Genomic DNA, 18572 nt, shown 5'->3' with positions numbered 1-18572 from the left:
CAGGCTGAGGGGATTCCGGGGGCTCACCTGAAAAACCACAAATCTCCCAAAAATCCCACAGTTCAGCCCATTTTTCCCCTCAGACTGAGGGGATTCTGGGGGCTCAGCTGGGGGGGCAAAAACAGCCTGAAAATCCCACAGTTCAAATTAAAAAATCCCAATTTGAGCCAATCTGAGGGAAATCAGGAGTCAGCCCGTGGAGATTTTCACCGAATTCCCTAAAAAAACCCCATTTCAGCCCATTTCTCCCCTCAGTCCACGTGTTGACCCTGTGGGATCACAAGGGCTCACCTGGAAAACAAGGAATAACCTTAAAATCCCACCTTTCAGCCCATTTTTCCCCTCAGCCCGAGGGGATTCCAGGGGCTCACCTGGGAGAGCAAAACTCTTCTGAAAAAAATCCCATTTTTCCCCTCAGCCTGAAGGGATTCCGGGGTCTCACCTAGAAAACCACAAATCTCCTTAAAATCCCACATTTCAGCCCATTTTTCCCCTCAGACTGAGGGGATTCTGAGATCTCACCTGGAAAACCACAAATCTCCTGAAAATCCCACAGTTCAGCCCCTTTTTCCCCCTCAGCCTGAGGGGATTCTGAGGGTTCACCTGGGAGGGCAAAAACAGCCTGAAAATCCCACAGTTCAGCCCCTTTTTCCCCTCAGCCTGAGGGGATTCCGGAGGCTCACCTGGAAAACCACAAATCTCCCAAAAATCCCACATTTCAACCCATTTTCCCCCTCAGCCTGTGGAAGTTTCAAGGTCTCGCCTTGAAAACAAAAATATCCTTCAAAAAACCCATTTCAGCCCATTTTCCCCCTCAGTCCTCATGTTGACCCTTTGGGATTCCAAGGTCTCACCTGGAAAACCAGGAATATCCTTCAAACCTCACATTTAAAGCCAATTTTCCCCTCAGACCATGGGGATTTTGGGGTTTCATCTGGGAAACCAGATATATCCTTCAAATCCCACATTTAAACCGATTTTTCCCCTCAGCCTGAGGGGATTCCGAGGTCTCACCTAGAAAACCAAAAATATCCCTCAAAACACCCATTTCTGCCCATTTCTCCCCTCAGTCCACGTGTCGACCCCGTGGGATTCCAAGGTCTCACCTGGAAAACCAGGAAGATCCTTAAAAAACCACATTTTAGCCCATTTTTCCCCTCAGCCTGAGGGGATTCCGAGGTCTCACCTGGAAAACCACAAATCTCCCTAAAATCCCACGTTTCAGCCCGTTTTTCCCTCACTCACTGAAATTCCAGGGGCTCACCTGGAAAACCGAGTCCCTGAGCAGGACGTGACCCCCCCCCCTTCCTTCCCTCCTCCCCACAGCACTTCCAATCCCTTCAAAATCCCAATTTTAGCCAATCTGAGGGAAATCAGGAGTCAGCCCACGGAGATTTTCACTGAAATCCCCAAAAACCTCCCATTTCAGCCCATTTTTCCCACCAACCCAACCCCATCATTCCCTGTTTGTCCCAAATTAGCTGCACTAAATTACCCAAAACCTCCGGAATTGGGCCCAACCTCCCCTTGATTCGGGAAGGGATGTGGGAAGAGGGGATTTCCCTCCCTGGGAATTCCCAGTTTGCCCGTTTTGGGGGGTTTTTATGGAATAAATGACTCCGGAGGGAGGGAGGAGTCGTGGTTTGGGGGCCCAGGGATGGGCAGGAATGGGGGGGGAAAACGGTGGCTTGAGGAATGTTGGGAAAAATGGGATTTCAGTGGGGGTGGATTGGGATCCTCAGGGAAACTGCGGCTGGTTTTGGGGGGGAAAACTCACCCCAATTAAGGGGGGTCATCCCCAATTCCCCTCAAAGGGGGGGGACCCTAAAACCCCCTCAAAAGGGGGGGTCAACCCCAATCCCCCCCCCCATCTAACTGAGGGGGGGTCACCCCCAACAGTCCCAAATTGGGGGGGTCACCCTAAACCCCCTCAAAGGGGGGGGGTTACACCAAAACACCCCCGAAAGGGGGGTCACCCCAATGCCCTCCCCCACCCAACTGAGGGGGGGTCACCCCCAACAGTCTCAAATGGGGGTGAGAGCCTAAAGCCCCTCAAAGGGGGGGTTACACCCCCAAAAGGGGGGTCACCCCAATGCCCCCCCCAAGGGGGAGGGGGCACCCCCAACCTCCCCCCAATTCAGGGGGAGCCCCCCAGTCCCTCCAGAGGGGAGTTACCCCAAAAACCCCAAAGGGGGGGTCACTCTGAACACCCCCCAGAAGGGGGTCACCCCCAATATCCACCTCGAGGAGGGGCTTCCTCTAATCCCCCCCAAAAGGGGGGTCACCCCAAAACCTTCTCAAAAGGGGGGGGTCACATCCAATTGAGGGGGGTCACACTCAAACCCCCCAAAGGAGGGGTCACACCCAATTGAGGGGGGTCACCCCAAACCCCCCCCCCCCAAGGAGGGTTCTCTCTAATCCCCCCCAAAGGGGGGTTACCCCAAAAACTTCTCAAAGGGAGGGGATCACCCCCAATTCCCCCAGTTGTGGGGGTCACCCCCATTCCCTCCAAAAGGGGGCGTCACCCCAACACCCCCCTCAAGGGGGGTCACCCCCAATCCCTTCAAAAGGGGGGGTCACCCCAACACCCCCCTCAAAGGGGGTCACTCCTAATCCACCCCTCAAAGTGGGGGTGTCACCCCCAGCCCCCCCCCAATAAAGGGGGGTCACCCCCAATTCTCCCCAAAGGAGAGTTCCCCCTAATCCCACCCCAAAAACCCTTTAAAGGGGGGGTCACCCCCAATACCCCCCCCAATTGAGGGGGTCACCCCCAATCCCTCCAAGAGGGGAGGGGTCACCCCAACACCCCCACACCCAATTGAGGGGGTCACCCCCAATGCCTCCAAAAGGGGAAGGGTCACCCCAACACCCCCATCAAAGGGGGAAGGTCACCCCCAACCCCCCCCCCCCCAATTAAGGGGGGGTCACCCCCAATTCCCCCCAAACGGGGTCACCCTAAAACCCCCCAACTTCCCTCCCCCCCAACGGGGGGGTCAACCCAAATCCCCCTCAAAGGTGGGGGGTTCCCACTGCTCCCCAAAAAGGGGATGAACCCCCAGGGGGCATCACCCCAACACCCCCCTCAGGGGGGGGATCGCCCCCAACCACCCCCAAAGGGGGGTCACCCCGACACCCCCTCAGGGGGGTCACACATACACACCCAGGGGGATGATTTCCCCCCCCCCCGATGGGAGGGACCCTCCCCATTCATAGTGGACCCCCCCATTTTTCACAGACACCCCCCCCCGTACCTGCGGGCCGTTGCCATGGCGACCTGGGGCCGCCCCCCCGGCGGTTCCCGGGGCCGCCCCCCCCCCGCCCTGGAGCCGCTCGGGCCCCGCGCCCGCCGCCATCGGGCCCCGCCACCGCCCCGCACTGACAGTGGGCCCCGCCCCCCGCCCAATCGCCGCCTTGCACCCGCCGTTAAACCCGCCCCCCGGCTCAGCCTTCGCCAATAGGAGGCGAGTTGCTGCGTGATGGGCAGGACGCTACTCCAATGAAATGGTTCCTCCTCACTCCCTCTCTGAGGGGGGTGGGAGCTGCCCAATGGCAGGCGTGGGTGGGGATGATTGATGGCTGAAACGGCCAATCGAAGGACGAGTCTCTCCAGGAGTGGCACCTGGCTGACAGGAGAGGACAACAAGCCCCACCTCTTCATTTGACAGGTTTGCGGTGACTGACAGGAGATCTCACCAATCGCTGGCGTGTGAGAGCTGAGGTAGCCTATGGGAGAGAATAGACGAGGCAGAGTCCCGCCCTCCGGCGCTGGGGGTGGTCCCGCCCTCCTGAGGGGTTCGTGGTTCTTATTGGCTGAGGGGGGTGATGGGCAGGAGGCTCCGCCTATGGGGCGTCGAGTAGCTGAGGGAGGGTGTGTGGGGAGGGGCCCGTGGCCGTGAGGGGACCCCCGGATGGGGTAGGCGATGCCCCTGGTTAAACAAAATGGGGGTGTTGGGGTCCCTCATCCCCACTGCGAGCTGGAGATGGGGGTCCCCAGGGATGAGCTGTTGGTGTGACTGGGGTCCCTCGTTCATTGGGATCCAGGGATGGGACAGTGGGGGTCCCCAGGGAGGGGGTCCCTGATTACACAAAATGGGGTCATTGGGGTGCTGGGGGTCCCTCATTCCCACCGGGAACTGCATTTGGGGGTCCCCAATTCCCCCGGGATGGGAGGAAGGGGGGCTCTGGGGTCCCTCATCCCATAAGGACCCAGGGACGGGGATATTTGGGGCTCCTGGGACCCCCAGGGACAACAAAGACCCCCAAAATGGGGGTGACGGGGGTCCCACATTCCTCAGGGATTCGGGTCCTGGAGCACTCGGGGGTCCCCAGGGAGGGGGTGTTGGGGGTCCCTGGTTACCCAGGGTGGGGGAATTGGGGTGTCGGGGTCCCCACTTCTCACCGGGAGCTGGATTTGGGGGTCCCCAGATCTCTAAGGATTCAGGATAAAACGTTGGGAATGTTTTCAACAACCCTGAAAAACGGGGATTTTCAGGAGCTTGAAGGGATTCCCGACCCCTCCAGCACCGATATTTGACAAATAAAAAGGTAAAAAAAAAGGTAAAAAACCCTATAAAAAGGGAGAAAAATGGGGGAATTTGGGGGGGGGAAGTTGTGATTTCAGGAGGTTTATCCCATTTTTCACCGTAAAAATCGGCCCCAAAATCCCCATTCTCGACGTTTTCCAACGTCACAAACAACTGGCCAAATTCCTGTTCTTTCACCCCAAAACCACCTCCAGCAGTTCTTGGGAACCCAAAACCACGAGGAGCCACCCCGAAGTGGGGAGGGAGGGGACTTCCCCTTAAATTTGGGCTGAAAAAAGGGGAAACGGGACAAAAGGGGGAAGTTTGCCCTCGGGGACAGCAGATTTTTGGCTGCGTTTGCTCTTCCCGATTTCTGGGGAAAATTCTGCTGAAATTGGTGACGTTTTCATAAATGTGAACTCGGGGTCTCCCCAGGTCGGAGCCCTGGGGGAGTTTTCAGGGCCAACAGGAACGTTCCAGGGGAAAAAAAAAACAAACAAAGGGGAAAAAAATGAGGATTTTCCCGACGTTTTGGGTTCCAAACTCCCCAAAACGGTAAAAATTCCAAGCAAACCGGCCCAAAAAAGGTGGATTTCGGGGCTGATTGGTGGCGAAACCCCCCCAAAATCACCTCCCTGGGAATCGTTGGCTTGGTTTTAAGGGGGGGAAAAAAAAGTGGGATTTGGGGGGATCCTTGGGAAAAGCAGCAGGGAAGGGGCTGAGGAGGCTCCGCGGCTCCCGAGAGGGCAGATCTGTGATTTTCTGGGAAATCAGAATTATGAAATAATTCGAGTTTCCTTCCCCTTCCCAGGGAGGACACACGTGACTTCCCCCCCCCTCCAACCTCCCCCCCCCGGGGCATAAATTGGGGGGAAATCCCAGGAAAACAGGGCTGAGATGTTCCGGGGGGAAGGGAGCGGCGGCTCCGAGGAGAAACGGGAATTCCTGGAGGGGATGGAGCCGGAGAATCCCCAGAGGAGCAAAGGCCCCAGAGGAGGTACTGGGGGCAGGGGGGATTAGGGGACCAAAACTGGGGGGTTCAGCTCTTTAAAGGGGATTTTTTCCCGATTTTTAACCCAATTTCGCCCAATTTTGGTTCCTTTGTTGGATCATAAATTAAAAAAAACCACAAAACTGGAGGTTTCAGCTCCTTAAAGGGGATTTTTCCCCAATTTTTAACCCAATTTTGATGAAATTTGGATCCATTGTTGGGTCATAAATAAGGAAAACACCAAAGTGGAGGTTTTGGCTCTTTAAAATTGATTTTTTTTCTCAAATTTTTAACTGAATTTGGACCAATTTGGGTTCCTTTGTTGGGTCATAAATAAGGAAAACACAAAAGTGGATGTTTCTGCTCTTTAAAGTTGATTTTTCCCCAATTTTTAACCCAATTTTGATGAAATTTGGATCCATTGTTGGGTCATAAATAAGGAAAACACGAAACTGGAGGTTTCAGCTCTGTAAAATTGATTTTTTTTCCCAAATTTTTAACTAAATTTGGACCAATTTGGGTTCTTTTATTGGGTCATAAATTAGGAAAACACAAAACTGGAGGTTTCAGCTCTTTAAAATTGATTTCTTTCCCAAATTTTTAACTGAATTTGAACCAACTTTGGTTCCTTTGTTGGGTCATAAATAAGGAAAACACAAAACTGGAGGTTTCAGCTTCTTAAAGGGGATTTTTCCCCAATTTTTAACCCAATTTTGATGAAATTTGGATCCATTGTTGAGTCATAAATAAGGAAAACACAAAAGTGGAGGTTTTGGCTCTTTAAAATTGATTTTTTTTCTCAAATTTTTAACTGAATTTGGACCAATTTGGGTTCCTTTGTTGGGTCATAAATAAGGAAAACATGAAACTGGAGGTTTCAGCTCTTTAAAGTGGATTTTTCCCCAATTTTTAACCCAATTTTGATGAAATTTGGATCCATTGTTGGGTCATAAATAAGGAAAACACGAAAGTGGAGGTTCCAGCTCTTTAAAGTGGATTTTTCCCCAATTTTTAACCCAGTTTTGATGAAATTTGGATCCTTTGTTGGGTCATAAATGAGGAAAACACAAAACTGGAGGTTTCAGCTCTTTAAAGTGGATTTTTTCCCTAATTTTAACCCAATTGGGGCCCATTTTCACCCCTCTGCTGAGTCCCATTTTGGGAGAAGGGGTTGGAACGTGGAGCAAGGGCTGAGCAGCCGCTCCAGGGGCTGGTTTTGGGTGTAAATCTTCACTTTTTGGGGCTCTTCTCCCCCCAGGGGGTTATCTGGCAGCTCTCCCCACCCTGTCCTGGACCCCAACCCGCTCCAGCCCCCTCCTGTACCTGCTCCTGGCCTTCAGCCTCCTCCTCCTCGTCCTCACCTGCCTGAGCCTCTCCAGAGGTGAGTCCAGGGGGGTTTTTGGGGAGGGAGGGAGGAAAATTTGGGCAAATCCTGAGGCCCCTCCCGTCTCTGGCAGCGTCGGCGGCGCTGGGGGGGCTGGAGGAGACCCGGACCCGGAGCAGGAACAGCCACAGCCAGGCCTGGAACAACCTCTCCGAGCTCCAGCTGGGGCTGGGTACGAGGAGGGGACCCCAAAATCCCTCCCTGGGATCCCCAAATCCCTCCCTGGAATCCCCAAATCCTTCCCTGGGATCCCAAAATCCTCCCTGGAACCCCAAAATCCCTCCCTGGAATCCCCAAATCCTTCCCTGGGACCCCAAAATCCCTCCTTGGAATCCCAAAATCCTTCCCTGGTTCCCAAAATCCCTCCTTGGAATCCCAAAATCCTTCCCTGGTGCCCCAAAATCCCTCCCTGTAACCCCAAAATCCTTCCCTGGAATCCCAGAATCCTTCCTGGAACCCCAAAATCCCTCCTTGGGATCCCAAAATCCCTTTCTGGAATCCCCAAATCCTCCCTGGAACCCCAAAATCCCTCCTTGGGATCCCAAAATCCCTCATTGGAATCCCCAAAATCCTTCCTGGAACCCCAAAATCCCTTGGGATCCCAAAATCCTTCCTGGAACCCCAAAATCCTCCCTGGAACCCCAAAATCCTTCCTTGGGATCCCAGAATCCTTCCTGGAACCCCAAAATCCCTCCTTGGGATCCCAGAATCCCTCCTTGGAATCCCAAAATCCCTCCCTGGAACCCCAAAATCCCTCCCTGGGATCCCAAATCCCTCCTTGGGATCCCAGAATCCTTCCTGGAACCCCAAAATCCCTCCTTGGGATCCCAAAATCCCTCCTTGGGATCCCAAAATCCCTCCTTAGAATCCCCAAATCCCTCCTTGGAATCCCAAAATCCTCCCTGGAATCCCAGAATCCCTCCCTGGTGCCCCAAAATCCCTCCTTGGAACCCCCAAATCCCTCCTTGGAATCCCAAAATCCTTCCCTGGTTCCCAAAATCCCTCCTGGAATCCCCAAATCCCTCCCTGGGATCCCAAAATCCTTCCTGGAACCCCAAAATCCCTCCTTGGAATCCCAGAATCCCTCCCTGGAATCCCAAAATCCCTCCCTGGAATCCCCAAATCCCTCCTTGGAATCCCCAAATCCCTCCCTGGAACCCCAAAATCCTTCCTGGAACCCCAAAATCCTTCCTGGAACCCCAAAATCCTTCCTGGAATCCCAAAATCCCTCCCTGGAACCCCAAAATCCCTCCTTGGGATCCCAAAATCCCTCCCCGGTTCCCAAAATCCCTTTCTGGAATCCCAAAATCCCTCCTTGGAATCCCAAAATCCCTCCCTGGTTCCCAAAATCCCTCCCTGGTTCCCAAAATCCCTCCTTGGAATCCCAAAATCCCTCCCTGGTTCCCAAAATCCCTCCTTGGAATCCCAAAATCCCTCCTTGGAATCCCAAAATCCTTCCCTGGTGCCCCAAAATCCCTCCTTGGAATCCCAAAATCCTCCCTGGAATCCCAAAATCCTTCCTGGAACCCCAAAATCCCTCCTTGGAATCCCAAAATCCCCCCTGGAATCCCCAAAATCCTCCCTGGAACCCCAAAATCCCTCCTTGGAATCCCAAAATCCTTCCTGGAACCCCAAAATCCTCCTTGGGATCCCAAAATCCCTCCTTGGGATCCCAGAATCCCTCCTTGGAATCCCAAAATCCTTCCTGGAACCCCAAAATCCTCCCTGGAACCCCAAAATCCCTCCTTGGGATCCCAAAATCCTTCCTGGAACCCCAAAGTCCTCCTTGGGATCCCAAAATCCCTCCTTGGAATCCCAAAATCCCTCCTTGGAATCCCAAAATCCTTCCCTGGTTCCCCAAAATCCCTCCTTGGGATCCCAAAATCCTCCCTGGAACCCCAAAATCCCTCCTTGAGATCCCAGAATCCCTCCTTGGAATCCCAAAATCCCTTTCTGAAATCCCAGAATCCCTTTCTGGAATCCCAAAATCCTTCCCTGGGATCCCAAAATCCCTCCTTGGAATCCCAAAATCCTTCCCTGGTTCCCAAAATCCCTCCTTGGAATCCCAAAATCCTCCCTGGAATCCCAGAATCCCTCCCTGGTGCCCCAAAATCCCTCCTGGAATCCCCAAATCCCTCCCTGGTGCCCCAAAATCCTTCCCTGGTTCCCAAAATCCCTCCCTGGAATCCCCAAATCCCTCCCTGGTGCCCCAAAATCCCTCCTGGAATCCCCAAATCCCTCCCTGGTGCCCCAAAATCCCTCCTTGGAATCCCAAAATCCCTCCCTGGTGCCCCAAAATCCCTCCTTGGAATCCCAGAATCCTTCCCTGGAATCCCAAAATCCCCCCTGGAATCCCCAAATCCCTCCCTGGTGCCCCAAAATCCCTCCTTGGAATCCCAAAATCCTTCCTGGAACCCCAAAATCCTTCTTGGGATCCCAAAATCCCTTTCTGGAATCCCCAAATCCTCCCTGGAACCCCAAAATCCCTCCCTGGAATCCCAAAATCCCTTTCTGGAATCCCAAAATCCCTCCTTGGGATGCCAAAATCCCTTTCTGGAATCCCAAAATCCCTCCTTGGAATCCCAAAATCCCTTTCTGGAATCCCAAAATCCTCCCTGGAATCCCAAAATCCCTCCTTGGGATCCCAAAATCCCTCCTTGGAATCCCAAAATCCTCCCTGGAATCCCAGAATCCCTCCCTGGTGCCCCAAAATCCCTCCTTGGAATCCCAAAATCCTTCCCTGGTTCCCAAAATCCCTCCTTGAAATCCCAAAATCCCTCCCTGGAATCCCCAAATCCCTCCCTGGAACCCCCAAAATCCCTCCCTGGAATCCCCAAATCCCTCCCTGGAACCCCCAAATCCTCCCTGGAACCCCCAAATCCTCCCTGGAACCCCCAAATCCTTCCTGGTACCCTAAATTCCCTCCCTGGAACCCCCAAACCCCTCCCTGGTGCCCTGAATTCCCTCCCTGGAACCCCCAAATCCTTCTTTTCCTCTTTTTTTCCCTCTAATTTTCCTCTCACTTCCCTTTTCTTTTCCCTTTTCTTTTTGCCTTCTTTTCCTCCCATTTTCCCCGATTTCCCTCTCATTTCCCTCTCATTTCCCTCTGACTTCCCTCTGATTTCCCTTTTATTTTCCCCTTTCTTTTCCTCTTCTTTTTCTCTGATTTTCCTCCTGACTTTTCCTCTTCTTTCCCTCTGATTTCCCTCTTATTTTCCTGACATTTTCTTCTTATTTTCCTCTTACTTCCCTCTAATTTCCCTGTGTTTTTCTTCTGATTTTCCTCTGACTTTCCACATGCTTCCCACCTCTTTTCCTCTGACTTTCTACCAATTTTCCTCTTATTTCCCCTGACTTCCCCTTGATTTTCCTCTTATTTCCCCTCTTATTTTCTTTCCTGCTTTTCTCTAATTTTCCTCGAATTTTCCTGGTTTTTTCCTCTGATTTCCCTCCCACTTCTCTCTGATTTTCCCTTTTCCTCTTCTTTCCCCTCCCCCCCAATTTTCCTCTTGTTTCCCTGTTATTTCCCTCTGACTTCCCTCTGATTTTCCCTTTTCTTTTCCCCTTCTCTCCCTTTCCCCCCTCCCCAAAATTCCCAGTTATTCCCCCCTATTTCCCCTGATTTTCCCTGGGATTTGCCGGAATTCCCACAATTCCCTTTTCTCCCCCAGCGCGGCACTTCCAGACTCTGCAGGGGCGGATCCTGAACGGTAACGACCCAAAATCCCCCCAAATCCCCCCAAAATCCCCCCAAATCCCCCCTGAATCCCCCCCAAATCCCCCCAAATCCCCCTAAAATTCCCCCAAATCCCCCCAAATCCCCCCACATCCCCCCAAAATCCCCCCAAAAATCCCCCCAAAATCCCCCCAAAATCCCCCCAAATCCCCCCAAATCCCCCCACATCCCCCCAAATCCCCCCAAAAATCCCCCCAAAATCCCCCCCAAAATCCCCCAAATCACCCCCAAAATCCCCCCCAAATCCCCCCAAATCCCCCCAAAATCTCCCCCATATCCCCCCAAATCCCCCCCAAAATCCCCCCAAAATCCCCCCAAATCCCCCCAAAACCCCCCCAAATCCCCCCAAAACCCCCGAAATCCCCCCAAATCCCCCAAAATCCCCCTAAAATTCCCCCAAATCCCCCCAAATCCCCCCAAAACCCCCCCGAATCCCCCAAAATCTTCCCAAAATCCCCCCAAAGCCCCCCCATATCCCCCAAAATCCCCTCAAAACCCCCCCAAATCCCCCCAAATCCCCCAAAATCCCCCTAAAATTCCCCCAAATCCCCCCACATCTCCCCGAATCTCCCCAAATCCCCCTAAAATTCCCCCCAAATCCCCCCAAAATCCCCCCAAATCCCTCCCAAATCCCCCCAAAATCTCCCCCAAATCCCTCCCAAATCCCCCTAAAATCCCCCCAAATCCCCCCAAATCCCCCCAAAATCTCCCCCAAATCCCTCTAAATCCCCCTAAAATCCCTCCCAAATCCCCCCAAAACCTCCCCAAATCCCCCCCAAATCCCCCCAAGTCCCCCCAAAACCCCCCCAAATCACCCCAAATCACCCCCAAATCCCCCCAAAACCCCCCCAAATCCCCCCAATATCCCCCCAAATCCCCCCAAAATCCCCCCAAGTCCCCCCAAAACCCCCCCAAATCCCCCCAAAATCCCCCTAAGTCCCCCCAAAACCCCCCCCGAATCCCCCAAAATCTTCCCAAAATCCCCCCAAAGCCCCCCCATATCCCCCAAAATCCCCTCAAACCCCCCCCAAATCCCCCAAATCCCCCAAAATCCCCCTAAAATTCCCCCAAATCCCCCCACATCTCCCCGAATCTCCCCAAATCCCCCTAAAATTCCCCCCAAATCCCCCCAAAATCCCCCCAAATCCCTCCCAAATCCCCCCAAAATCTCCCCCAAATCCCTCCCAAATCCCCCTAAAATCCCCCCAAATCCCCCCAAATCCCCCCAAAATCTCCCCCAAATCCCTCTAAATCCCCCTAAAATCCCTCCCAAATCCCCCCAAAACCTCCCCAAATCCCCCCCAAATCCCCCCAAGTCCCCCCAAAACCCCCCCAAATCACCCCAAATCACCCCCAAATCCCCCCAAAACCCCCCCAAATCCCCCCAATATCCCCCCAAATCCCCCCAAAATCCCCCCAAGTCCCCCCAAAACCCCCCCAAATCCCCCCAAAATCCCCCCAAGTCCCCCCAAAACCCCCCCGAATCCCCCCAAAATTCCCCAAAAATCCCCCCAAAACCCCCCCATATCCCCCAAATCCCCCAAAATCCCCCTAAAATCCCCCCAAATCCCCCCACATCCCCCCTAATCCTCCCCAAAACCCCCCCAAGATCCCCCCCAAATCCCCCCGGATCCCCCCAAATCCCCCCAAAATCCCCCCAAACCCCCCCAATCCCCACTCCCGGCCCCGCTGGATCCCAAACCAGGAATGTTCCCCCCGCAGTGTCCCGGGAATTGCAGGAACTCCAGGCCAGGATTTCCCACCCCCCGGAGCGGGAACAGGAGCTCTCGGAGCTCTCACAGCGACTCGGAGCCCTCGGTAATTAACAAATTAATGTTAATTAGCTCATTCACTCATTAACCAAACCCCTCAGTATTTAAAGGGGAGCTTGGGGTTAAATTTGCAACACTATTATTAAATTTATTAAATTTAAACCTTGGGAAGGGGCTGGAAAAGGCACCAAAAATAGGGATTTTTAGGGCTTTTCTCCCCGGAATTCCCAGTAATTCCCAGTAATTCCCTGAAATTCCGTGTCATTCCCAGTAATTCCCAGTAATTCCCAGTAATTCCCTGTCATTCCCAGTCATTCCCTGTCATTCCCTGTCATTCCCAGTCATTCCCTGTCATTCCCAGTAATTCCCAGTAATTCCCAGTAATTCCCAGTAATTCCCAGTAACTCCCAGTAATTCCCTGTCATTCCCAGTAACTCCCAGTAACTCCCAGTCATTCCCAGTAATTCCCAGTAATTCCCTGTCATTCCCAGTAATTCCCAGTCATTCCCTGTCATTCCCTGTCATTCCCAGTAATTCCCAGTAACTCCCAGTAATTCCCAGTAACTCCCAGTAATTCCCTGTCATTCCCAGTAACTCCCAGTAATTCCCAGTAATTCCCTGTCATTCCCTGTCATTCCCAGTAATTCCCTGTCATTCCCAGTAATTCCCAGTAACTCCCAGTAATTCCTTGTCATTCCCAATAATTCCCAGTAATTCCCTGTCATTCCCAGTAATTCCCAGTAACTCCCAGTAACTCCCAGTCATTCCCAGTAACTCCCAGTAACTCCCAGTAATTCCCAGTAACTCTCAGTAATTCCCAGTAATTCCCAGTAACTCCCAGTCATTCCCAGTAACTCCCAGTAACTCCCAGTAATTCCCAGTAACTCTCAGTAATTCCCAGTCATTCCCAGTAACTCCCAGTCATTCCCAGTCATTCCCAGTAACTCCCAGTAACTCCCAGTCATTCCCAGTAACTCCCAGTAATTCCCAGTCATTCCCAGTAATTCCCAGTCATTCCCAGTAACTCCCAGTAATTCCCAGTAACTCCCAGTCATTCCCAGTAACTCCCAGTAACTCCCAGTGATTCCCTGTCATTCCCGGCACAGAATCCCGGGATTCTCTGGCGCCGCTGCGGGAGCAGCTGGAGCAGCTGCGGCGGGAGCAGAGCCAGGTCCTGGAGGAGACCCGGAACCTCTCAGGTGGGGCCTTTCCCACCCCTTATCCCACTTTTTCCCTGTTTTTCCCTGGTTTTTCCCTAATTTTTAAATCCTGATTTTCCCCTGCTTTCCCCTCATTATTTTATCCCACTTTTCCCCTGTTTTTCCCCATTTTCCCCCATTTTTGTCCCCCAGGACCCTCCCAGGTGAGGAGCAGGAGGACTCCCCGGAGATCCCGGAGTTTCTCCTTCTGTTATCCCAGTTTTTCCCTGGTTTTCCCTATTTTTTAAATCTTGATTTTCCCCTGCTTTCCTCCCATTATTTTATCCTGGTTTTCCCTATTTTTCCCCATTTTTTCCCCATTTTCCCCCCATTTTCTCCCCCAGGAACCTCCCAGGTGAAGGGCAGAAGACCCTCATGGATATCCCGGGTGTTCTCCCCGTTATCCCAGTTTTTCCCTGGTTTTCCCTATTTTTTAAATCCTGCTTTTCCCCTGCTTTCCCCTCATTATTTTATCCTGGTTTTCCCTGTTTTTCCCCATTTTTTTCCCCATTTTCCCCCCTTTTTTCCCTCAGGAACCTCCCAGATGAGGAGCCAGAGGACTCCCTGGAGATCCTGGACTTTCTCCTTCTGTTATCCCAGTTTTTCCCTATTTTTCCCCATTTTCCCCCATTTTTCCCCTCAGTAACCTCCAGGTGAGGAGCAGGAGAACTCCCTAGAAATCCTGGACTTTCTCCCTCTGTTATCCCAGTTTTTCCCAGTTTTTCCCCATTTCCCCCCCATTTCTCCCCCCAGGAACTCCCAGCTGAAGGGCAGGAGAACCCCCCCCGGATATCCCGGTGTTCCTGCCCCCATTATCCCACTTTTCCTGCCCCCGTTATCCCGCTGTTCCTGCCCTGTTATCCTGCTTTTCCTGCCCCCGTTATCCCGGTGTTCCTGCCCCTGTTATCCCGGTGTTCCTGCCCCCGTTATGCCGCTGTTCCTGCCCTGTTATCCCGCTTTTCCTGCCCCCGTTATCCCGCTGTTCCTGCCCCTGTTATCCCGCTGTTCCTGCCCCCGTTATCCCGGTGTTCCTGCCCCCGTTATCCCGCTTTTCCTGCCCCCGTTATCCCGCTTTTCCTGCCCCTGTTATCCCTCTTTTCCTGCCCCCGTTATCCCGCTTTTCCTGCCCCCGTTATCCCGCTGTTCCTGCCCCCGTTATCCCGCTGTTCCTGCCCCCGTTATCCCGGTGTTCCTGCCCCCGTTATCCCGGTGTTCCTGCCCCCGTTATCCCGCTTTTCCTGCCCCCGTTATCCCTCTTTTCCTGCCCCGTTATCCCTCTTTTCCTGCCCCCGTTATCCCACTTTTCCTGCCCCCGTTATCCCGCTTTTCCTGCCCCCGTTATCCCGGTGTTCCTGCCCCCGTTATCCCGGTGTTCCTGCCCCCGTTATCCCGCTTTTCCTGCCCCCCTTATCCCTTTTTCCTGCCCCCGTTATCCCGGTGTTCCTGCCCCCGTTATCCCGCTGTTCCTGCCCCCGTTATCCCGCTTTTCCTGCCCCCGTTATCCCTCTTTTCCTGCCCCGTTATCCCTCTTTTCCTACCCCCGTTATCCCTCTTTTCCTGCCCCCGTTATCCCGCTTTTCCTGCCCCCCTTATCCCTTTTTCCTGCCCCCGTTATCCCGCTTTTCCTGCCCCCGTTATCCCGGTGTTCCTGCCCCCGTTATCCCTCTTTTCCTGCCCCCGTTATCCCGCTTTTCCTGCCCCCGTTATCCCGCTTTTCCTGCCCCCCTTATCCCTTTTTCCTGCCCCCGTTATCCCGGTGTTCCTGCCCCCGTTATCCCTCTTTTCCTGCCCCCGTTATGCCGCTGTTCCTGCCCCCGTTATCCCGGTGTTCCTGCCCCCGTTATCCCGCTTTTTCCCCTCTTTCCCAGGAATCCTGTGCCCGTCCTGCCCCCCCGGCTGGGAGCAGTTTTCCAGGACCTGCTACTTCTTCTCCTCCAGCACCAAATCCTGGCACGATTCCAGGGATTCCTGTGCCCAATTCCAGGCCCACCTGGCCGTGGTCGACTCCGAGCAGGAAAATGTGAGCCGGGAAAGCCCCAAAAACTGGGAAAACTCCCCCAATTCCCGGAGTTTGGGGGCACCAGGGACCCCCGGAGAGGGATTTGGCCAAATTCCAGGGATTTGGGGCCCAACAGGCCTCTTGGGCTGGACTTTTTTTTGGGAAGGAGGGTCTGTGGGATCCCACGGGACACCTGGAGAGGGGGGGGATCCACGGGGAGCCCCCCTGGAGAGGGTGGGATTGAGGAATCCCAGGAGTCAATCCAAGAGGAGGGGAATTCCTTGGGAATTCGGGGAGTCAGCTGGAAAGGGGGGAAATCAATGGGAAAGGATGGAAATGAAATTAATTGGAAATTTTTCCTTTATTTTCTTTATTTCTTTATTTCCTTTATCTCCTTTATCTCCTTGATTTCCTTTGTTTCCTTAATTCCTTTGATTTCCTTTATCCACTTATTTCTTTTATCCCTTTTATTTCCTTGATTTCCTTTATTTTTTTTATTCCCTTGATTTCCTTTATTTTTTTTATTCCCTTGATTTCCTTTATCCCTGTTATCTTCTTTATTCCCTTGATTTCTTTTATATCCTTTATTCCCTTTATTCCCTTGATTTCCTTTGTTTCCTTTATTCCTTTTATTCCCTTTTTTCCCTTGATTTTCTTCATCCCCTTGATTTCCTTTATTCCCTTTATTCCCTTTTTTCCCTTGATTTTCTTCGTCCCCTTGATTTCCTTTATTCCCTTTTGTCCCTTGATTTCCTTTATCTCCTTTATCCCCTTGATTTCCTTTATTCCCTTGATTCCCTTTTGTCCCTTGATTTCCTTTATCTCCTTTATCTCCTTTATTCCCTTTATCCCCTTTATCCCCTTTATTCCCTTTATCCCCTTTATTCCCTTTATTCCCTTTATTCCCTTTATCCCCTTTATCTCCTTTATTCCCTTTATCCCCTTTATTCCCTTTATTCTCTTTATCCCTTTTATCCCCTTTATTCCCTTGATTTTCTTTATCCCCTTTATTCCCTTTATCCCCTTTATTCCTTTTATCCCCTTTATTCCCTTTATCCCCTTTATTCCCTTTATCCCCTTTATTCCCTTTATCCCTTTTATCCCCTTTATTCCCTTGATTCCCTTTATTCCCTTGATTTTTTTTATCCCTTTTATTCCCTTTATTACTTTTTTCCTTTATTTCCTTGATTGCCATGATTCCCTTTATCCCCTTTATTCCCTTTCCCCCCTGATTTCTCTTTATTTCCTGGATTTTTGGCTTCCTTTCTCCCCCCCATTCCCAGCAATTCCTGGCCATCCACGTTCCGGAGCGGCGCCAGTTCTGGCTGGGCCTGACGGACGAGCCCAGCGAGGGCTCCTGGCACTGGGTCACCGGGGGGGCCCTGCAGCTCCAGTGAGTTTGGGATCAGCTTTGGGATCAATTCTGGGATTAACCATCAAATCCAACCCAGCTCCAGTGGGATCAATTTGGGATTAACCCCCCAAATCCAACATTTGGGAATTCCCAGCCACCGGGTCACCGGGGGGGCCCTGCAGCTCCAGTGAGTGAGTTTGGGATCAGCTTTGGGATCAATTTTGGGATTGACATCCCAAATCCAGCCCAGCTCCAATGGGATCAGTTTGGGATTAACCCCCCAAATCCAACTGTTGGGAATTCCCAGCCACTGGGGCACCGGGGGATCCCTCCAGCTCCAGTGAGTTTGGGAGCAATTTTGGGGTCAATTTTAGGATTAACATCCCAAATCCAGCATTTGGGAATTCCCAGCCACTGGGGCACCTCCGACTCCAGTGGGTTTTGGGATCAATTTTGGGATTAACCCTCAAATCCAACTGTTGGATTATATATATATATATATATATATATGTGTGTGTAATTATTATTGTTGTTATTATTATTTAATTTTAGTTTCCCCCCAAATAATCTTTTTTCCCTCTTTCAGCCCCTTTTTTCCCCCTGAAAAAGGCCCCTCCCCAATCAGTGCCTTCACGGGCCCGGAAAATTCCGGATGCCGGGAAAAGTGGGAGGAGCCACAGACCAAATCTTGGCTTTTCCCCCCTAAATTGGCTTCATTTTTGGGATCCAAATCCAAGTGGGAACACTCTGGGAGCCGCAGCCCCCGGGGGGGGGGGGTTCCCACCCCAGCCCCCAAATCCAAAGGCTGGTTCCAAAGGGTCCCCCAATTCCCGGGATTTCGGGAAAAGCGGGACAACCCCGGAGGCTGGAAAGGGGGGAGGAGGTTTTTTTGGGAGTGTCACCTTTCCCCGGAGACACCGAGGGCTCGGGGGTGGGGCCGCCTCCTCCCAAAAACCCCGGAAAAGTGGGAATTCCCCCCGAAACGAGGCGTCCGCTCGGCAGGTTCTGGAACAGCGGCGAACCCAACGACGTCGGCCACCACGGCGAGGACTGCGCCGGGATCTACTCCAACGGGCTCTGGAATGACCTGCCCTGCTTCAGCCCCGAGCGCTGGGTCTGTGAACGGCCCTGCTGACCCGCCCCCCGCTCCAAAACGGGCCCAAATCCGGCAAAATCCGGCAAAATCCGGCAAAAAACCCCCGTCCGCCGGGAAAATCCGGCGGAAAACCTCCAAAAACGGGGCTCGGGATCTGCCCAAAGCCTTCCCAAAAATCTTCCCCCAAGCGGGAAGTGCTGCTGGGGTGGGGGTGGAACAGCAGGGGGGAGATTTTTGGGGGGGTTTGGGGGTTTTTTTGGGTTTATTCCCATTTTTGGAGGTCGTGACGTCGCTGATCGATGAATCGGGGAAACTGGCAATAAATGGAGAGCTTTGGGTGGGATTTGACCCCAAATGGCTCCCAAAATGTTCCCAAAATCTTCCCCAAATCAGGAAGTGCTGCTGGAGTGGGGGTGGAACAGCAGGGGGGAGATTTTTGGGGGTATTTGGGGGTTTTTTTGGAGTTTATTCTCATTTTTGGAGATGATGAGTTTTTGTGGCAAATTAATCGGGGAAAT

General features: G+C 52.6%; 2 protein-coding genes across 3 annotated transcripts in view; one reads left to right on the top strand and one right to left on the bottom strand.

Annotated features, from left to right (window-relative positions):
• The window catches only part of LOC127464600 (EVI5-like protein), a 32990-nt gene extending 29634 nt beyond the window's left edge, over positions 1–3356 (bottom strand). The window contains exons 1-2 of one of the 2 annotated variants that reach the window (XM_051774955.1): positions 3252–3267; positions 372–442 (exon numbers count right to left, since the gene is read on the bottom strand). Coding sequence is in view for 1 of the 2 variants with exons in the window: in XM_051774953.1 (XP_051630913.1) it covers positions 3252–3353 (102 nt within the window). In the remaining variant the exon portion in view is untranslated. Of the gene's footprint in view, positions 1–371; positions 443–3251 lie in introns of both variants that reach the window. The other variant, XM_051774953.1, reaches the window with a different exon arrangement.
• Positions 3357–5334: 1978 nt separating this feature from the next.
• On the top strand, positions 5335–18432 carry LOC127464602 (hepatic lectin-like). The gene is made up of 9 exons (XM_051774956.1): positions 5335–5520; positions 6773–6895; positions 6972–7070; positions 10570–10608; positions 12357–12452; positions 13513–13605; positions 15474–15625; positions 16888–16997; positions 17961–18432. The coding sequence occupies exons 1-9, from the start codon at positions 5421–5423 to the stop codon at positions 18091–18093; spliced, it is 945 nt and encodes a 314-aa protein (XP_051630916.1). The 5' UTR covers positions 5335–5420; the 3' UTR covers positions 18094–18432.
• The last annotated feature ends 140 nt before the right edge of the window (positions 18433–18572 follow it).

This window comes from Manacus candei, unplaced genomic scaffold (assembly GCF_025592945.1).
Source record: "Manacus candei isolate 608988 ecotype Guabito, Panama unplaced genomic scaffold, ASM2559294v1 h1tg000241l, whole genome shotgun sequence".
Lineage (NCBI taxonomy): Eukaryota > Metazoa > Chordata > Aves > Passeriformes > Pipridae > Manacus > Manacus candei.
Note: the sequence above shows the minus strand (reverse complement) of the source record. Positions and strands in the feature narration are given on the sequence as shown.

Excerpts from the sequence above, each read along its gene's own strand:
- LOC127464602 (XM_051774956.1), top strand. The coding sequence starts at position 5,421 with ATGTTCCGGGGGGAAGGGAGCGGCGGCTCCGAGGAGAAACGGGAATTC. Across the intron at positions 6,896-6,971 it reads CTGCCTGAGCCTCTCCAGAG|CGTCGGCGGCGCTGGGGGGG; the intron begins GTGAGTCCAGGG and ends CGTCTCTGGCAG. Across the intron at positions 10,609-12,356 it reads GCAGGGGCGGATCCTGAACG|TGTCCCGGGAATTGCAGGAA; the intron begins GTAACGACCCAA and ends TTCCCCCCGCAG.